Source organism: Pipra filicauda, unplaced genomic scaffold (assembly GCF_003945595.2).
Source record: "Pipra filicauda isolate LSUMZ 115617 unplaced genomic scaffold, ASM394559v2 scaffold1327_size17562_pilon, whole genome shotgun sequence".
Lineage (NCBI taxonomy): Eukaryota > Metazoa > Chordata > Aves > Passeriformes > Pipridae > Pipra > Pipra filicauda.
Genome location: NW_024103793.1, coordinates 1 through 17,561, shown reverse-complemented (window position 1 = coordinate 17,561; position 17,561 = coordinate 1). Strand labels below are relative to the sequence as shown.

Genomic DNA, 17,561 nt, shown 5'->3' with positions numbered 1-17,561 from the left:
GCGCTCGGCGCGCCGGCCTGGCGGGCTCCCCGCGTGCGCGGTGCCCAAGATGGCGGCCTCCACCTCGGGCTCGGCCGCCGCCTCCCCGCCGCCCAAAGTCACCAAAGCGGCGGCGGCGCCGCGGCCCCGCGACCGCGACCGCGGCGGGGACGGCGACCCCGAGCCCCCGGCCGCGCCCGAGCCGGGTGAGCGCCCCTTTCCCCCCCCGCCGGCCCCGCCCCGCCGCGCCCGGGCCCACCCGCGCCGCCCCCCCCCCTCCCCCTCACACAGCCCCCGGTGCGGCGGGGCCGGGCCGGCGCCGGGAGGGCCCGGCGGGGGCGGCGGGAGCGCCGGGGGGGCCCGCGGGGGCTGCGGCCGACGAGACGCCGCCCCTCCTTTGTCCGGGACCCGGCCCCGCTTTGTCCCCGGCGGGACCCCCGGGGGGCGGCCCCCGGGACGGGCCCGGGCCCGGGGCCCGCGGGGAGCGCCCGGTCCGTCCAGCTCGGGCCCCGCGGGGCTGCGGGGGGTGCAGGGCCTCTCTTCTCGCCCCCCCGGGGGTGCCCGGTCCCTTCTCCCGCCCCCCCGGGGGATGCGGGGGGTGCCCGGTCCGTCTGTCCCGGACCATGCGGGGGATGCCCCGACCCTCCATCCCGGGCCCTCCGTCCCGGATCCTCCATCCCGGATCCTCCATCCCAGATCCTCCATCCAGGCCCCCCCGGGAATGCGGGAAATGCCTGGACCCTCCATCCCGGTCCCTCCATCCCGGCCCTGGTCCCCGCGGGAATGCGGGAAATGCCCGATTCCTCCATCCCAATCCCTCCATCCCTTCTCTCCATCCCGGTCCCCCCGGGGAACGCGGGAGGTGCCCGATCCCTCCATCCCGGACCCTCCATCCTTGTCCCTCCATCCCGGTCCCCCCCGGGGGGTGCCTGGTCCTTCCATCCCGGTCACTCCGAGAGATTCCCTGTCCCTCCATCCCGGTCCCCCGGGAGTTCCCACCCCTCCTCCCACCCCCCGGGGTTGGGAAGTGGCGCCCGAGGAGCCCCGGGGTGTCCCCAGCCTTGTCCTCGGCCACCCCCTGCTGGGACCTGCCACTGTCCCTGTCCTGTCCCCTACAAGGACCTGCCACTGTCCCTGTCCTGTCCCCTGCAAGGACCTGCCACCCTTCCCTGTCCCCTCCCAGCAGGGACCCGTCCCTTGGCCTGCAAGGACCTGCCACCTTTCCCATCCTCCCACAGGGACCTGCCACCATCCCTGTGCCCTCCCTGAGGGACCTGCCATCTCTCCTGTCCTCACCCCTGCTGGGATCTGCCACCTCTCCTGTCCTCACCCCTGCTGGGACCTGCCACCATCCCTGTGCCCTCCCTGAGGGACCTGCCACCTCTCCTGTCCTCACCCCTGCTGGGATCTGCCACCATCCCCGTGCCCTCCCTGAGGGACCTGCCATCTCTCCTGTCCTCACCCCTGCTGGGATCTGCCACCATCCCTGTGCCTTCTCCTTTAGGGACCTGCCATCTCTCCTGTCCTCACCCCTGCTGGGATCTGCCACCATCCCTGTGCCTTCTCCTTTAGGGACCTGCCACCTCTCCTGTCCTCACCCCTGCTGGGATCTGCCACCATCCCTGTCCCCTCCCCCGAGGGACCTGCCACCTCTCCTGTCCTCACCCCTGCTGGGATCTGCCACCTCTCCTGTGCCCTCCCCTGAGGGACCTGCCACCTCCTTTGTCCCCTCCCCTTTAGGGACCTGCCACCCTCGCTGTCCCCTCCCCTTGGGGACTTGCACTGTCCCTGTCCTGTCCCCTGCTGGGAAATGCCACCTTTCCCTGTGCCCTTCTTTTAAGGACCTGTCCCCACCTCTGAGGGACCTCCCGCCGTCCCTGTCCCCTCCTCCACCTTTAGGGACCTGTCCCCTCCCCTTAAGGACCTGCCACCACCCCTGTCCTACCCCTCTTAGGGACCTGCCACCACCCTGTCCTGGGCTGCCACCTCTGTCCCCTCCCCTTAAGGACTTGTCACCACCTCTGTCCCCTCAGGGACCTGCCACCACCCCTGTCCTACCCCTGCTGGGACCTGCCACTGTCCCTGTCCTGTCCCCTGCAGGGACCTGCCACCACCCCTGTCCTGTCCCCTGCTGGGACCTGCCACTGTCCCTGTCCTGTCCCCTGCAGGGACCTGCCACTGTCCCTGTCCTGTCCCCTGCTGGGACCTGCCACTGTCCCTGTCCTGTCCCCTGCTGGGACCTGCCACTGTCCCTGTCCTGTCCCCTGCGGGGAGATGCCACCTTTCCCTGTCCCCTCCTCCACCTTTAGGGACCTGTCCCCTCCCCTTAGGGACCTGCCACCACCCCTGTCCCCTCCCCTTAAGGACCTGCCACCACCCCTGTCCCCTCTCCTTAAGGTCCTGCCACCATCCCTGTCCCCTCTCCTTAAGGACCTGCCACCATCCCTGTCCCCTCTCCTTAAGGACCTGCCACCACCCCTGTCCCCTTTCCCTGTCCCCATCCCTTGGGAAGCTGCCACCACCCCTGTCCCCTCTCCTTAAGGACCTGCCACCACCCCTGTCCCCTTTCCCTGTCCCCATCCCTTGGGAAGCTGCCACCACCCCTGTCCCCTCCCTGCAGGGACCTGCCACCATCAGTGTCACCCTGTCACCCTCCCTTCCCCCTCCCCCCCCCCCCCCCCCCCCCCCCCCCCCCCCTCCATCCCCCCTGCCCCGGTTCCTCCCATTACCATCCCAGTGGGATGGGTGTCCCCTGTCACCAGGGGAGGGTTTATCCCCCCTGGAACACCCCAAATTCCCCCCATATCCTGTTCTCCTCCATCCCTCCCAGTGGCATCCCAGTGGGATGGGTGTCCCCCGTCACTGGGGGGTGTCCCCTGTCTCTGGAAGAGGGTTTATCCCCCTTGGAACATCCCAAATTCCTGCTGGAGCAGCTCCAACCCCAATCCTCCCCATATCCCATTCCCCTCCATCCCTCTCAGTGACATCCCAGTGGGATGGGTGTCCCCTGTCACCAGGGGAGGGTTTATCCCCCTTGGAACATCCCAAATTCCCCCTGGAGCAGCCCCAACCCCGACCCTCCATCCCTCCATATCCCATTCCCCTCCATCCCTCCTTTCTTCCCTCCATCCCTCCTGTCCCAGTCCCCTCAGTGACATCCCAGTGGGATGGCTGTCCCCTGTCCCTGGGGGGTGTCCCCTGTCCCTGGGGGAGGGTTTCTCCTCCTCAGAACATCCCAAATTCCCACTGGAGCAGCTCCAACCCCCCCATATCCCATTCCCCTCCATCCCTCTCAGTGACTTCCCAGTGGGATGGGTGTCCCCTGTCCCTGGGAGAAGGTTTCTCCCCTCAGAACATCCCAAATTCCCCCCCTGTCCCTGGGGGAGGGTTTCTCCCGCTCGGAACACCCCAAATTCCACCCCTGTCCCTGGGGGAGGGTTTCTCCGCTCGGAACACCCCAAATTCCCCCCCTGTCCCTGGGAGAGGGTTTCTCCTGCTCAGAACATCCCAAATTCCCCCCCTGTCCCTGGGAGAGGGTTTCTCCTGCTCAGAACATCCCAAATTCCCCCCCTGTCCCTGGGGGAGGGTTTCTCCCCCTCAGAACATCCCAAATTCCCCCCCTGTCCCTGGGGGAGGGTTTCTCCCCCTCAGAACATCCCAAATTCCCCCCTGTCCCTGGGGAGGGGCTCAGAACATCCCCCAATTCCCCCCCTGTCCCTGGGGGAGGGTTTCTCCTCCTCAGAACATCCCAAATTCCCCCCCTGTCCCTGGGGGAGGGTTTCTCCCCTCAGAACATCCCAAATTCCCCCCCTGTCCCTGGGAGAAGGTTTCTCCTGCTCGGAACACCCCAAATTCCCCCCCTGTCCCTGGGAGAAGGTTTCTCCTGCTCGGAACATCCCAAATTCCCCCCCTGTCCCTGGGGGAGGGTTTCTCCCGCTCGGAACACCCCAAATTCCCCCCGGAGCAGCCCCAACCCTGCTCCCCCATCTCCCCTTCCCCTGCCCATCCTGACCCTCTCCCTCCCTGCAGTCCTGGCTCCGGAGGAGGACGAGCTGGTGGCCATGGAAGTGGCTTCCCCCCCTCCCATCCCGAAGAAAAGCTCGGCTCAGCTGGATCCGCCCCCGCCCCGGATCGGGACCAAACTGTCCCCGGAGCCTCCCGGGAGCAAACCGGAGCCTCAGGACGCCAAAGGTGGGTGTTTTCCCGGGATTCTCCTCCCATCCCACACCCTGGCACCGGGTTGGAGCCGGGCAGGGTCTGTTCGACCCCATCCAGGAGGATTTGGGTTAATTAATGTGTTAATTAAGAGGGTGGTTGTGTCCTGCTCCGGTGTCACAATTCCCAGTGCTGTTCCTTCCCAACAGTTTTCCAGGGTTCTCTGGGACTGACCTGCCCCCCCTAAACCCCTCCCTCAGCCCTTCCTTTCCTAATTAACGACTTTCCCTGGAAATCATCCCCTTGAGGTCCCGATCCCTCCCTGCTGGGCTTCCAGATCCCTCTGGAAAACATCCCAGGGCAGGGAAAACCGGCCTTTCCCAGCCCGGAGCAGCGATCCATGGCCTCCCACGGCCCTGCTCGCTCTTCCCAGCTCCTTCCTGCCCATGTGGGGGGGGTGGAGCATCCAGAATTAGGGATGGAGCCGATAAAAATCCCTGGGGATATTCCTGCCCCTCGGGGGTGCGCGGAGCATCCGGAATTAGGGATGGAATGGTGAATATCCCTCGGGATATTCCTGCCTCCTCAAGAGTGTTTGGAGCATCCCAATGCTCTCAATTAGGGTTGGGGGTGGTAGAAATCCCTTGGGATGTTCCAGAGTTCAGCATCCCATAAAATCCTTTGGGGTATTCCAGAGTTCAGCATCCCATAAAATCCCTCAGGATACCCCAGAGTTCATCATCCCATAAAATCCCTCAGGATACCCCAGAGTTCATCATCCCATAAAATCCTTTGGGATATTCCAGAGTTCATCATCCCATAAAATCCCTCAGGATATTCCAGAGTTCATCATCCCATAAAATCCTTTGGGGTATTCCAGAGTTCACCATCCCATAAAACCCCTCGGGATGTTCCAGAGTTCACCATCCCATAAAACCCCTCGGGATGTTCCAGAGTTCACCATCCCATAAAACCCCTTGGGATGTTCCCGAGTTCACCATCCCAATGCTCAAAACTCGGATTGTAGGAGCCCAAAATCCTGGGATTGGAGCACCAGCACATCCTCCCTCAGCCATTCCCTGATTTCCCTGTTTTCCTGCCGTTCCCAGCCCAGAGCCTGACCACGTGCGGGCAGGAATATCCCGAGTGCTCAAAACTCGGGTTGCATTGGCCCAAATCCCCCGGGATTGGATCACCAGCACATCCATTCCCTGACTCCCATTTTTTCCCTGTTTCCCTGCCATTCCCAGCCCAGAGCCTGACCACGTGCGAGGTGTTTGGGCAGGAATATCCCAAGTGCTCAAAAGTTGGGTTGTGGGTGGCCCAAATCCCCCAGGATTGGATCACCAGCACATCCATTCCCTGACTCCCATCTTTTCCCTGTTTTCCCTGCCGTTCCCAGCCCAGAGCCTGACCACGTGCGAGGTGTTCGGGCAGGAATATCCCGAGTGCTCAAAACTCGGGTTGCATTGGCCCAAATCCCCCAGGATTGGATCACCAGCACATCCATTCCCTGACTTCCATCTTTTCCCTGTTTTCCTGCCGTTCCCAGCCCAGAGCCTGACCACGTGCGAGGTGTGCGGGCAGGAATATCCTGAGTTTTCATCCTCAAAACTCGGGTTGTGAGCAGCCCAAATCCCCCGGGATTGGATCACCAGCACATCCTCCTTCAGCCATTCCCTGTTTCCCTGCCATTCCCAGCCCAGAGCCTGACCACGTGCGAGGTGTTTGGGCAGGAATATCCCAAGTGCTCAAAAGTTGGGTTGTGAGCAGCCCAAATCCCCCAGGATTGGATCACCAGCACATCCATTCCCTGACTTCCATCTTTTCCCTGTTTTCCCGCCGTTCCCAGCCCAGAGCCTGACCACGTGCGAGGTGTTCGGGCAGGAATATCCTGAGTTTTCATCCTCAAAACTCGGGTTGCATTGGCCCAAATCCCCCAGGATTGGATCACCAGCACATCCATTCCCTGACTCCCATCTTTTCCCTGTTTCCCTGCCGTTCCCAGCCCAGAGCCTGACCACGTGCGAGGTGTGCGAGCAGGAATATCCCGAGTGCTCAAAACTCGGGTTGTGAGCAGCCCAAAGCCCCCAGGATTGGATCACCAGCACATCCATTCCCTGACTCCCATTTTTTCCCTGTTTTCCTGCCGTTCCCAGCCCAGAGCCTGACCACGTGCGAGGTGTGCGGGCAGGAATATCCCGAGTTCATCCTCCTAATGCTCCACAGAAGGGTTTGGGGTTGCCAGAATCCCCCAGGATTGGATCACCAGCACATCCTCCCTCAACCATTCCCTGACTTCCATCTTTTCCCTGTTTTCCTGCCGTTCCCAGCCCAGAGCCTGACCACGTGCGAGGTGTGCGGCGCCTGCTTCGAGACGCGCAAGGGGCTGTCGAGCCACGCGCGCTCCCACCTGCGCCAGCTGGGCGTGGCCGAGTCGGAGAGCAGCGGGGCCCCCATCGACCTCCTCTACGAGCTCGTGCGCCACAAGGGCAAGGCCGACGGGGCCCCCTCCGCCCTCGTCCCGCCCCTGGCCAAGAAATCCTCCGCCTCTCCCAAGGACCCCGGGGCCGCCCCCCGGCCGGCGCTGCTGGCGCTGGCCAAGGCCGAGCGCCCGCCCGAGGGGGCCGTCAACAAAGCCATCAAATCCCCGCCGGGCTTCGCCAAGGCCCTGGCCCAGCCCGGCTCCCCCGTGCTGAAGAAGGTGCCGCCGGTGCTGGGGGGGTCCCCGTCTCCCAAGAATCCCGAGGAGAAGAGCTCCAAGCTGGCGCTGAGCCCGCTGCCGGGGTCGCCCACGGCCCAGTGGCCGCAGGACGAGGACGGGCCCCTCAACTTGAGTGAGTTCCGACGGTTTTCCTGGGATTTTCCCGCTTTTCCGAGGGTTGGGGGGGGGTGTCCCTGGCCTCTCCCCTCCTCTCCCTGCTTGGTTGTGACTGTCTCGGTCTTCCCTGCCGACGGGCATTCCCACTGGGATTTCGGGAAAGCCGCTGCCTCTCTGCCCTCCCGGCCCTTCCCGTCTCTTCCCTGGTTCTCCCGACTGCTCCGGGGGGGCTGGAGCGCCCTCGGGTGCCCCCGATCCCGATAAATCCAAATCCCGACACGGTGGGTTTGGCTGGCATCACGTTCCCACATTTCCCGCTCCTGGAAAGCCTCTGGGAATCAGCAGCTCCTGGGAATCACAGCCCTGGTGCTTCCACATCCTTCCCAGGAATCACAGTCCTGGTGCTTCCGTGTCCTTCCCAGGAATCACAGCCCTGGTGCTTCCACATCCCTCCCGGGAATCACAGTCCTGGTGCTTCCACGTCCCTCCTGGGAATCACAACCCTGGTGCTTCCATGTCCTTCCCGGGAATCACAGCCCTGGTGCTTCCACATCCCTCCCGGGAATCACAGCCCTGGTGCTTCCATGTCCTTCCCGGGAATCACAGCCCTGGTGCTTCCATGTCCTTCCCAGGAATCACAGTCCTGGTGCTTCCATGTCCTTCCTGGGAATCACAGCCCTGGTGCTTCCACGTCCCTCCCGGGAATCACAGCCCTGGTGCTTCCATGTCCTTCCCAGGAATCACAGCCCTGGTGCTTCCATGTCCTTCCTGGGAATCACAGTCCTGGTGCTTCCACATCCCTCCTGGGAATCACAGCCCTGGTGCTTCCATGTCCTTCCCGGGAATCACAGCCCTGGTGCTTCCATGTCCTTCCACATCCCTCCTCATGCCCAAGTTCCTTAGCAGTGACTTATTCCCGCACCTTGGCACCAAACTGGTTTTCCCGGCAGCATCCGGCTCTTCCCGCCTTTTCCCGGCAGCATCCGGCTCTTCCCGCCTTTTCCCGGAGCGCTGCACCTTCCCAGGAACGTTTCATCCGCAGCCCCGAGGGCTGTTGGGATTCTTTGGGCTCGTTAGTTCCTCATCCTCGTTTCCAGGCTTTCCCAGGGAGCCCATCCCACCGGTGGCAGCACCAGCAGGCTCTGCTCCCCTGGGAATCGCTGCTCCGCTGGGAATCTCGGCTCCAGTGGGAATCATTTCCTGCACTAACACGGAAAACAGCATCCAAATATTTGCTGTATCCGCCCATTCCCTCATTCCAGGGGCAGCTTTAAGGCCTGAATCCCTTCAAACCCCATGGCCGGGGGTTTCCCAGCGTTCCACCCCACTTCCAACCTTCGGGATCATCCTCATCCATCCCCTGGGCACCACAGGAAATCAGTTAAAACCCCAGAATTCCCAACAGCATTTCCTGGGATGCCCCTGGTCAGTTTATTTCCCTAAATTCCTTTCGCCATCGCTCCCAAACTCAATCCCACATTTGTCCCCAACCTCATCCCAGTTAATTCCACAACAACCAATTGTCTGGGGATGGGGGTGGGCAAGAGGCAACCGGAATTCCGGGCAGTTCTCCCTCTGGAATCCCACTCTCTCCACAGCCTTGAGGTCGGAGCCGGTGCGGGTTTTGTGGGGAATTCTTTGAGAAATCCCATTTGCCGTCGCTCCCAAACCCAATCCCACATTTATCCCAGTTAATTACACGATAGTTAATTGTCTTGGGGTCAGGGTGGGCAGGAGGCAGCCGGAATTCCGGGCAGTTCTCCCTCTGGAACGCCGCTCTCTCTCCGCAGCGTCGGGGTCGGAGCCGGCGCGCGACATCCGCTGCGAGAAATTCCATATCGCTCCCAAACCCAATCCCACATTTATCCCCAACCTCATCCCAGTTAATTACACAACAGCTAATTGTCTTGGGGTCAGGGTGGGCAGGAGGCAGCCGGAATTCCGGGCAGTTCTCCCTCTGGAACGCCGCTCTCTCTCCGCAGCGTCGGGGTCGGAGCCGGCGTGCGACATCCGCTGCGAGAAATTCCATATCGCTCCCAAACCCAATCCCACATTTATCCCAGTTAATTACACGATAGTTAATTGTCTCCGGGGAGGGGAGAGGGGATGGCAATATTTGTGCAGTCGGAATTCCGGGCAGTTCCCCCCCTGGAACGCCGCTCTCTCTCCGCAGCGTCGGGGTCGGAGCCGGCGCGCGACATCCGCTGCGAGAAATTCCATATCGCTCCCAAACCCAATCCCACATTTATCCCAGTTAATTACACGATAGTTAATTGTCTCCGGGGAGGGGAGAGGGGATGGCAATATTTGTGCAGTCGGAATTCCGGGCAGTTCCCCCCCTGGAACGCCGCTCTCTCTCCACAGCGTCGGGGTCGGAGCCGGCGCGCGACATCCGCTGCAAGAAATTCCATATCGCTCCCAAACCCAATCCCACATTTATCCCAGTTAATTACACGACAGTTAATTGTCTGGGGATCGGGGTGGGCAGGAGGCAGCCGGAATTCCGGGCAGTTCCCCCGCTGGAACGCCGCTCTCTCTCCGCAGCGTCGGGGTCGGAGCCGGCGCGCGACATCCGCTGTGAGAAATTTCATTCGCCATCGCTGGCGCTCCCAAACCCAATCCCACATTTATCCCAGTTAATTACACAATAGTTAATTGTCTCTGGGGAGGGGAGAGGGGATGGCAATATTTGTGCAGTCAGAATTCCGGGCAGTTCTCCCCCTGGAACGCTGCTCTCTCTCCGCAGCGTCGGGGTCAGAGCCGGCGCGCGACATCCGCTGCGAGAAATTCCATTCGCCATCGCTGGCGCTCCCAAACCCAATCCCACATTTATCCCCGACCTCATCCCAGTTAATTACACAATAGTTAATTGTCTCCGGGGAGGGGAGAGGGGATGGCAATATTTGTGCAGTTGGAATTCCGGGCAGTTCTCCCTCTGGAATCCCACTCTCTCCGCAGCGTCAGGGTCGGAGCCGGCGTGGCTTTTGTGTGGAATTCTTTGAGAAATCCCATTTGCCATCGCTCCCAAACCCAATCCCACATTTATCCCAGTTAATTACACAATAGTTAATTGTCTCCGGGGAGGGGAGAGGGGATGGCAATATTTGTGCAGTCGGAATTCCGGGCAGTTCTCCCTCTGGAACGGCGCTCACTCCGCAGAGTTGGGGTCGGAACCAGCGCGCGACATCCACTGCGAGAAATTCCATATCGCTCCCAAACCCAATCCCACATTTATCCCAGTTAATTACACGATAGTTAATTGACTTGGGGTCAGGGTGGGCAGGAGGCAGCCGGAATTCCGGGCAGTTCCCCCGCTGGAACGCCGCTCTCTCTCCGCAGCGTCGGGGTCGGAGCCGGCGCGCGACATCCGCTGTGAGAAATTTCATTCGCCATCGCTGGCGCTCCCAAACCCAATCCCACATTTATCCCAGTTAATTACACAATAGTTAATTGTCTCTGGGGAGGGGAGAGGGGATGGCAATATTTGTGCAGTCAGAATTCCGGGCAGTTCTCCCCCTGGAACGCTGCTCTCTCTCCGCAGCGTCGGGGTCGGAGCCGGCGCGCGACATCCGCTGCGAGAAATTCCATTCGCCATCGCTGGCGCTCCCAAACCCAATCCCACATTTATCCCCGACCTCATCCCAGTTAATTACACAATAGTTAATTGTCTCCGGGGAGGGGAGAGGGGATGGCAATATTTGTGCAGTTGGAATTCCGGGCAGTTCTCCCTCTGGAATCCCACTCTCTCCGCAGCGTCAGGGTCGGAGCCGGCGTGGCTTTTGTGTGGAATTCTTTGAGAAATCCCATTTGCCATCGCTCCCAAACCCAATCCCACATTTATCCCAGTTAATTACACAATAGTTAATTGTCTCCGGGGAGGGGAGAGGGGATGGAAAATATTTGTGCAGTCGGAATTCCGGCATTTTCTCCCTCTGGAACGGCGCTCACTCGCGAGTTGGGGTCGGAACAGCAGCGACATCCACTGCGAGAATTCCTATCGCTCCCAAACCCAATCCCACATTTATCCCAGTTAATTACACGATAGTTAATTGACTTGGGGTCAGGGTGGGCAGAGGCAGCCGGAATTCCGGGCAGTTCCCCCGCTGGAAACGCCGCTCTCCTCTCCGGCAGCGTCGGGGTCGGAGCCGGCGCGCGACATCCGCTGTGAGAAATTTCATTCGCCATCGCTGGCGCTCCCAAACCCAATCCCACATTTATCCCAGTTAATTACACAATAGTTAATTGTCTCTGGGGAGGGGAGAGGGGATGGCAATATTTGTGCAGTCAGAATTCCGGGCAGTTCTCCCCCTGGAACGCTGCTCTCTCTCCGCAGCGTCGGGGTCGGAGCCGGCGCGCGACATCCGCTGCGAGAAATTCCATTCGCCATCGCTGGCGCTCCCAAACCCAATCCCACATTTATCCCCGACCTCATCCCAGTTAATTACACAATAGTTAATTGTCTCCGGGGAGGGGAGAGGGGATGGCAATATTTGTGCAGTTGGAATTCCGGGCAGTTCTCCCTCTGGAATCCCACTCTCTCCGCAGCGTCAGGGTCGGAGCCGGCGTGGCTTTTGTGTGGAATTCTTTGAGAAATCCCATTTGCCATCGCTCCCAAACCCAATCCCACATTTATCCCAGTTAATTACACAATAGTTAATTGTCTCCGGGGAGGGGAGAGGGGATGGCAATATTTGTGCAGTCGGAATTCCGGGCAGTTCTCCCTCTGGAACGGCGCTCACTCCGCAGAGTTGGGGTCGGAACCAGCGCGCGACATCCACTGCGAGAAATTCCATATCGCTCCCAAACCCAATCCCACATTTATCCCAGTTAATTACACGATAGTTAATTGACTTGGGGTCAGGGTGGGCAGGAGGCAGCCGGAATTCCGGGCAGTTCCCCCCCTGGAACGCCGCTCTCTCTCCGCAGCGTCGGGGTCGGAGCCGGCTCGCGACATCCACTGCGAGAAATTCCATATCGCTCCCAAACCCAATCCCACATTTATCCCCAACCTCATCCCAGTTAATTACACAACAGCTAATTGTCTGGGGATCGGGGTGGGCAGGAGGCAGCCGGAATTCCGGGCAGTTCCCCCCCTGGAACTCTGCTCTCTCTCCGCAGCGTCGGGGTCGGAGCCGGCGCGCGACATCCGCTGCGAGTTCTGCGGGGAGTTCTTCGAGAACCGGAAAGGTCTGTCGAGCCACGCGCGCTCCCACCTGCGCCAGATGGGGGTCACCGAGTGGTACGTCAACGGCTCCCCCATCGACACCCTCCGAGAGATCCTCAAGCGCCGCCGCGGCGGGAATCCCGCCGGGAATCCCGCCGGGAACCCCGCCGGCCCCAAGGCCGTGGCCAAGAGCCTGCTGGGCACCCTGGGACCGCTGGAGCCGCGCGGGCCGGCAGAGCTGCACATTCCCGCCCTGGGGAAGAAGGTCCCGCCACCCGGCAGCCCCCCGGGGCCGTCTCCCACCTCGTCCCCGCCTCCCACCGCCCGGAAGATGTTTCCAGGCCTTTCTCCTCCCTCCTTGCAGAAGAAGCTCAAGCCAGAGCAGCTGAGGGTGGAGATCAAGCGGGAGCTGATGGCCGGAGGGATCCACGGGGAGCCGCATCCGTCGGATCGCGCCTGGTCCCCCCGGGAGGAGATGTCGCCCCTGAACCTCTGTGAGTCACCCCCCGCCCCGGGAAGGGGGATGTGCTGGATTTGGGGGCTCATCCCAGGGATTTGGGGGGGCTGAGGGCTCATCCCAGGGATTTAGGGGGGCTGAGGGCTCATCCCAGGGATTTGGGGGCACAGAGGGCTCATCCCAGGGATTTGGGGGGGGATCAGGGATTTGAGGGGGTCTGATCCCAGGGATTTGGAGGGATCATGAGGGCTCATCCCAGGGATTTGGGGGGGATGCTGAGGGCTCATCCCAGGGCTTTCGGGGGGCTGACGGGCTCATCCAGGGATTTAGGGTGGCGAGGGCTCATCCCAGGATTTGGGGGGAGCTGGAGGCTCATCCCAGGGAATTGGGGGGGAGCTGAGGGCTCATCCCAGGGATTTGGGGGATCTGAGGGCTCATCCCAGGGATTTGGGGATGAGGGCTCTCCAGGGATTTTGGGGGGAGCTGAGGGCTCATCCCAGGGATTTGGGGGGGGGCTGAGGGCTCATCCCAGGGATTTTGGTGGGCTGAGGGCTCATCCCAGGGATTTGGGGGGGTGAGGGCTCATCCCAGGGATTTGGGGGGGCTGAGGGCTCATCTCAAGGATTTGGGGAAGCTGAGGGCTCATCCCAGGGATTTGGGGGACCTCAGGGCTCATCCCAGGGATTTGGGGGGGAGCTGAGGGCTCATCCCAGGGATTTGGGGGGGCTGAGGGTTCATCCAGTGTTTCAGGAGGGGGCTGAGGGCTCATCCCAGGGATTTGGGGGGGCTGGGGGCTCATCCCAGGGATTTGGGGGGGATCTGAGGGCTCATCCCAGGGATTTGGATGCACAGAGGGCTCATCCTGCTGTTTTGGGGGGCTCATCCCAGGACTTTAGGGGGGCTTTGGGCTTATCCCAGGGTTTTGGGGGGCTCATCCCAGCACTTCTGGGGGCTCATCCCAGGACTTTGAGGGGCTCATCCAGTGTCGGGGGGGGCTGAGGGCTCATCCCTCGGACTTGGGGGGCTCATCCCAGCACTTCTGGGGGCTCATCCCTTATCCCAGGCTTTGGGGGGCTGAGGGCTCATCCCAGGACTTTGGGGGACTCATCCCAGAACTCTGAGGGGCTCATCCCAGAACTCTGAGGAGCTCATCCCAGAACTCTGAGGGGCTCATCCCAGAACTCATCCCAGAACTCTGAGGAGCTCATCCCAGAACTCTGAGGAGCTCATCCCGGTGTTTTGGAGGGACCGAGGGATCATCCTGGCATTTTGGGGGAGCTTTGTGGAGCTGAGGGGGCTTTGGGGAGCTCATCCCAGGACTTTGGGGGACTCATCCCAATGTTTTGTGGGGCCAAGGGCTCATCCCAGTGTTTGGGGGGGCTCATCCTGGGACTCTGGGGGGGCCAAGGGCTCATCCCAGTGTTTGGGGGGGCTCATCCTGGGACTCTGGGGGGGCCAAGAGCTCATCCCAGTGTTTGGGGGGGCTCATCCTGGGACTCTGGGGGGGCCAAGAGCTCATCCCAGTGTTTGGGGGGGCTCATCCTGGGACTCTGGGGGGGCCGAGGGCTCATCCCGGGGCTTTGAGGGGCCGAGGGCTCATCCCTTGTTTTTTTGGGGGGGAGGGAGAGGGCTCATTCCTGGGATCTGGGGAGGCTGAGGGGCCCATCCTGGTGTTTCAGGGGGCTGAGGGCTCATCCCTGGGATTTAGGGAGCTCATCCCGGCACTTTAGGGGGCTCATCCCTGGGATTTGGGGGGCTCATCCCTGGGATTTGGGGGGCTCATCCTGGGACTTTAGCAGGCTCATCCCAGGCTTTGGGGGACTGAGGCTCATCCTGGGACTTTAGGGGGCTCATCCCAGAACTTTAGGGGGCTCATCCCGGGACTTTAGGGGGCTCATCCCGGGACTTTAGGGGGCTCATCCTGGGCTTTGTGGGGCTGAGGCTCATCCTGGTGTTTGGAGGGGCTCAGAGCCCATCCCAGCGCTCCAGCCGAGCCCTCCCATCCCTGCATCTCTCGGGGGATCCCCGGATCATTCCGGGGGGTGGGATCCATCCCCTCCCTCCCCGGCTGATCCCGGCATTCCTCGGATCGTTCCGTGGGGTGGGATCCATCCCCTCCCTCCCCGGCTGATCCCGGCATTCCTCGGATCATTCCGAGGGGTGGGATCCCTCCCCTCCCTCCCCGGCTGATCCCGGCATTCCTCGGATCATTCCGAGGGGTGGGATCCCTCCCCGGCTGATCCCGACATTCCTCGGATCATTCCGGGGGTTGGGATCCATCCCATCCCCTCCCTCCCCGGCTGATCCCAGCATTCCTTGGATCGTTCCGGGGGTTGGGATCCATCCCCTCCCTCCCCGGCTGATCTTTCCGTGGGCTGGGATCCATCCCCTCCCTCCCCGGCTGATCCCGGCATTCCTCGGATCGTTCCGGGGGTTGGGATCCATCCCATCCCCTCCCTCCCCGGCTGATCCCAGCATTCCTTGGATCGTTCCGGGGGTTGGGATCCATCCCCTCCCTCCCCGGCTGATCTTTCCGTGGGCTGGGATCCATCCCCTCCCTCCCCGGCTGATCCCGGCATTCCTCGGATCGTTCCGGGGGTTGGGATCCATCCCATCCCCTCCCTCCCCGGCTGATCTTTCCGTGGGGTGGGATCCATCCCCTCCCTCCCCGGCTGATCTTTCCGTGGGGTGGGATCCATCCCCTCCCTCCCCGGCTGATCTTTCCGTGGGGTGGGATCCATCCCCTCTTTCCGTGGACTGGGATCCCTCCCCTCCCTCCCCGGCTGATCCCGGCGTTCCCGCAGCCTCCCGGGCCGACCCGGTGCGCGACATCCGCTGCGAGTTCTGCGGGGAGTTCTTCGAGAACCGGAAAGGTCTGTCGAGCCACGCGCGCTCCCACCTGCGCCAGATGGGGGTCACCGAGTGGTCCGTCAACGGCTCCCCCATCGACACCCTCCGGGAGATCCTCAGGAAGAAATCCAAGCCCTGCCTCATCAAGAAGGAGCCGCTGGCGCCCGGCCTGGAGCCCCCCAAGGGGCTGGGGGAGGACGGGATGGATCCCAAGCCCCCGGCGCCGGCCGGGAAGGTGCTGCCGGGGCTGTCCCTGTCCCCGCTGGGCGGGAGGCCGGGCAAGCCGGGGGGGGCCCTGGCGCTGACCCCCCTGGGATCCAAAGCTCCCGGGGCCTTCCTGGCTCCCAAGCGGCCGCTTCCCGACGACCGGCTGGGCCCCCACGGGGAATCCAAGCACAAGGCCTTCGGCCCCCCCGATCTGCCCTTCAAGGCCAAGGCTCTGCACGACAAGGCCTGTGAGTGAGGGGGGATTCCCGGGGGGGGGTTCCCGGGGGGATTCCCGAGGGGATCCCTGGGATGGGATGGGCGGGATGGGAAGCGCGGAGAGGGAAGGGGAGGTTTGGGATCGGGGCGGCCCCTGGGCCGCGTGAGCCACTCGAGTGGGGGGTTCCCTCCGTCAGCAGGTCCCCAGCTGATAGATCGCTCCCCCGGGAGTGATCCAGAGGTGGAATAATTGGGAATTTGGATCCCGTGGAGGATTTTAAATGCCATCCCTGATTCCCGTTATCCCGCAGCCTCCGAGGCTCTGGGGATTCCTGTTCCCCCATTCCCCCTGGTGTCCCTGTCCCTCTGCGTGTCCCTGTGTCCCCCTGGCTATTCCATATCCCCCCTAATTCCCATTATCCCACAGCCTCCGAGGCGTCCTGCGAGCCTGTCCCGTATCCCATCTCCCATCTCCCATGTAATTCCGTGTTTTCCAGCCTCGGAGGCGTGCTGCGAGCTGTGCGGGCTGTACTTCGAGAACCGCAAGGCCCTGGCTCTGCCATGTCCCATATCCCATCTCCCATATCCCATGTAATTCCTGTTTTCCATCCCACAGCCTCGGAGGCGTGCTGCGAGCTGTGCGGGCTGTACTTTATCCCATATCCCACATAATTCCCATTATCCCATGTAATTCCATGTTTTCCAGCCTCGGAGGCGTGCTGCGAGCTGTGCGGGCTGTACTTCGAGAACCGCAAGGCCCTGGCTGTGCCCTATCCCATATCCCATATCCCATATCCCATATAATTCCTGTTTTCCAGCCTCGGAGGCGTGCTGCGAGCTGTGCGGGCTGTACTTTGAGAACCGCAAGGCCCTGGCTCTGCCATGTCCCATATCCCATATCCCATATCCCATATAATTCCTGTTTTCCATCCCACAGCCTCGGAGGCGTGCTGTGAGCTGTGCGGGCTGTACTTTATCCCATTATCCCATGTAATTCCATGTTTTCCAGCCTCGGAGGCGTGCTGGGAGCTGTGCAGGCTGTACTTTATCCCATTATCCCATGTAATTCCATGTTTTCCAGCCTCGGAGGCGTGCTGCGAGCTGTGCGGGCTGTACTTCGAGAACCGCAAGGCCCTGGCTGTGCCCTATCCCATATCCCATATCCCATATCCCATATAATTCCTGTTTTCCAGCCTCGGAGGCGTGCTGCGAGCTGTGCGGGCTGTACTTCGAGAACCGCAAGGCCCTGGCCAGCCACGCCCGCGCCCACCTGCGCCAGTTCGGGGTCACCGAGTGGTGCGTGAACGGCTCCCCCATCGAGACCCTGCGCGAGTGGATCCGGCACCGCCCGCACAAGGCTGGCGCCTACCGCAGCTACATCCAGGGGGGGAGGCCCTTCTCCAAGAAATTCCGCAACTCCGGCCACGCCCGGGAGCACCGGGGCGGCCCCCTGGCCCTGCAGCCCCCCGGGGTGGCCTTCCTGGGCAAGGGGCTCCCCGGGGAGCTGCCCCACGGCGACCCCGGGAAGGTGCTGGACGGGCCGGGGGAGAGGCCCCTGGTGACGTCCCCGCTGTCCCTGGTCAAGCTGGAGGAGCACCAGCGCTCCAACATCAGCAGTGAGTGCGGGACGGGGCGGGGATTGGGGAGGGGTGGGTGGATCCCTGCGGGAAGGGCGCTGGGGGCTGGGAGAATCCCTGCAGGAGAGGGAACGG

At 62.2% G+C, this 17,561-nt stretch overlaps 1 protein-coding gene across 1 annotated transcript; it reads left to right on the top strand.

Annotated features, from left to right (window-relative positions):
• Positions 1–49: 49 nt before the first annotated feature.
• WIZ (WIZ zinc finger) lies at positions 50–17,469 on the top strand (the record flags this gene model as incomplete). The annotated part of the gene is made up of 6 exons (XM_039378215.1): positions 50–185; positions 4,009–4,170; positions 6,468–6,971; positions 12,074–12,613; positions 15,381–15,881; positions 17,043–17,469. Coding segments are annotated over exons 1-6 (2,270 nt in total), but the record flags the coding sequence as incomplete, so codon positions are not given.
• Positions 17,470–17,561: the final 92 nt, after the last annotated feature.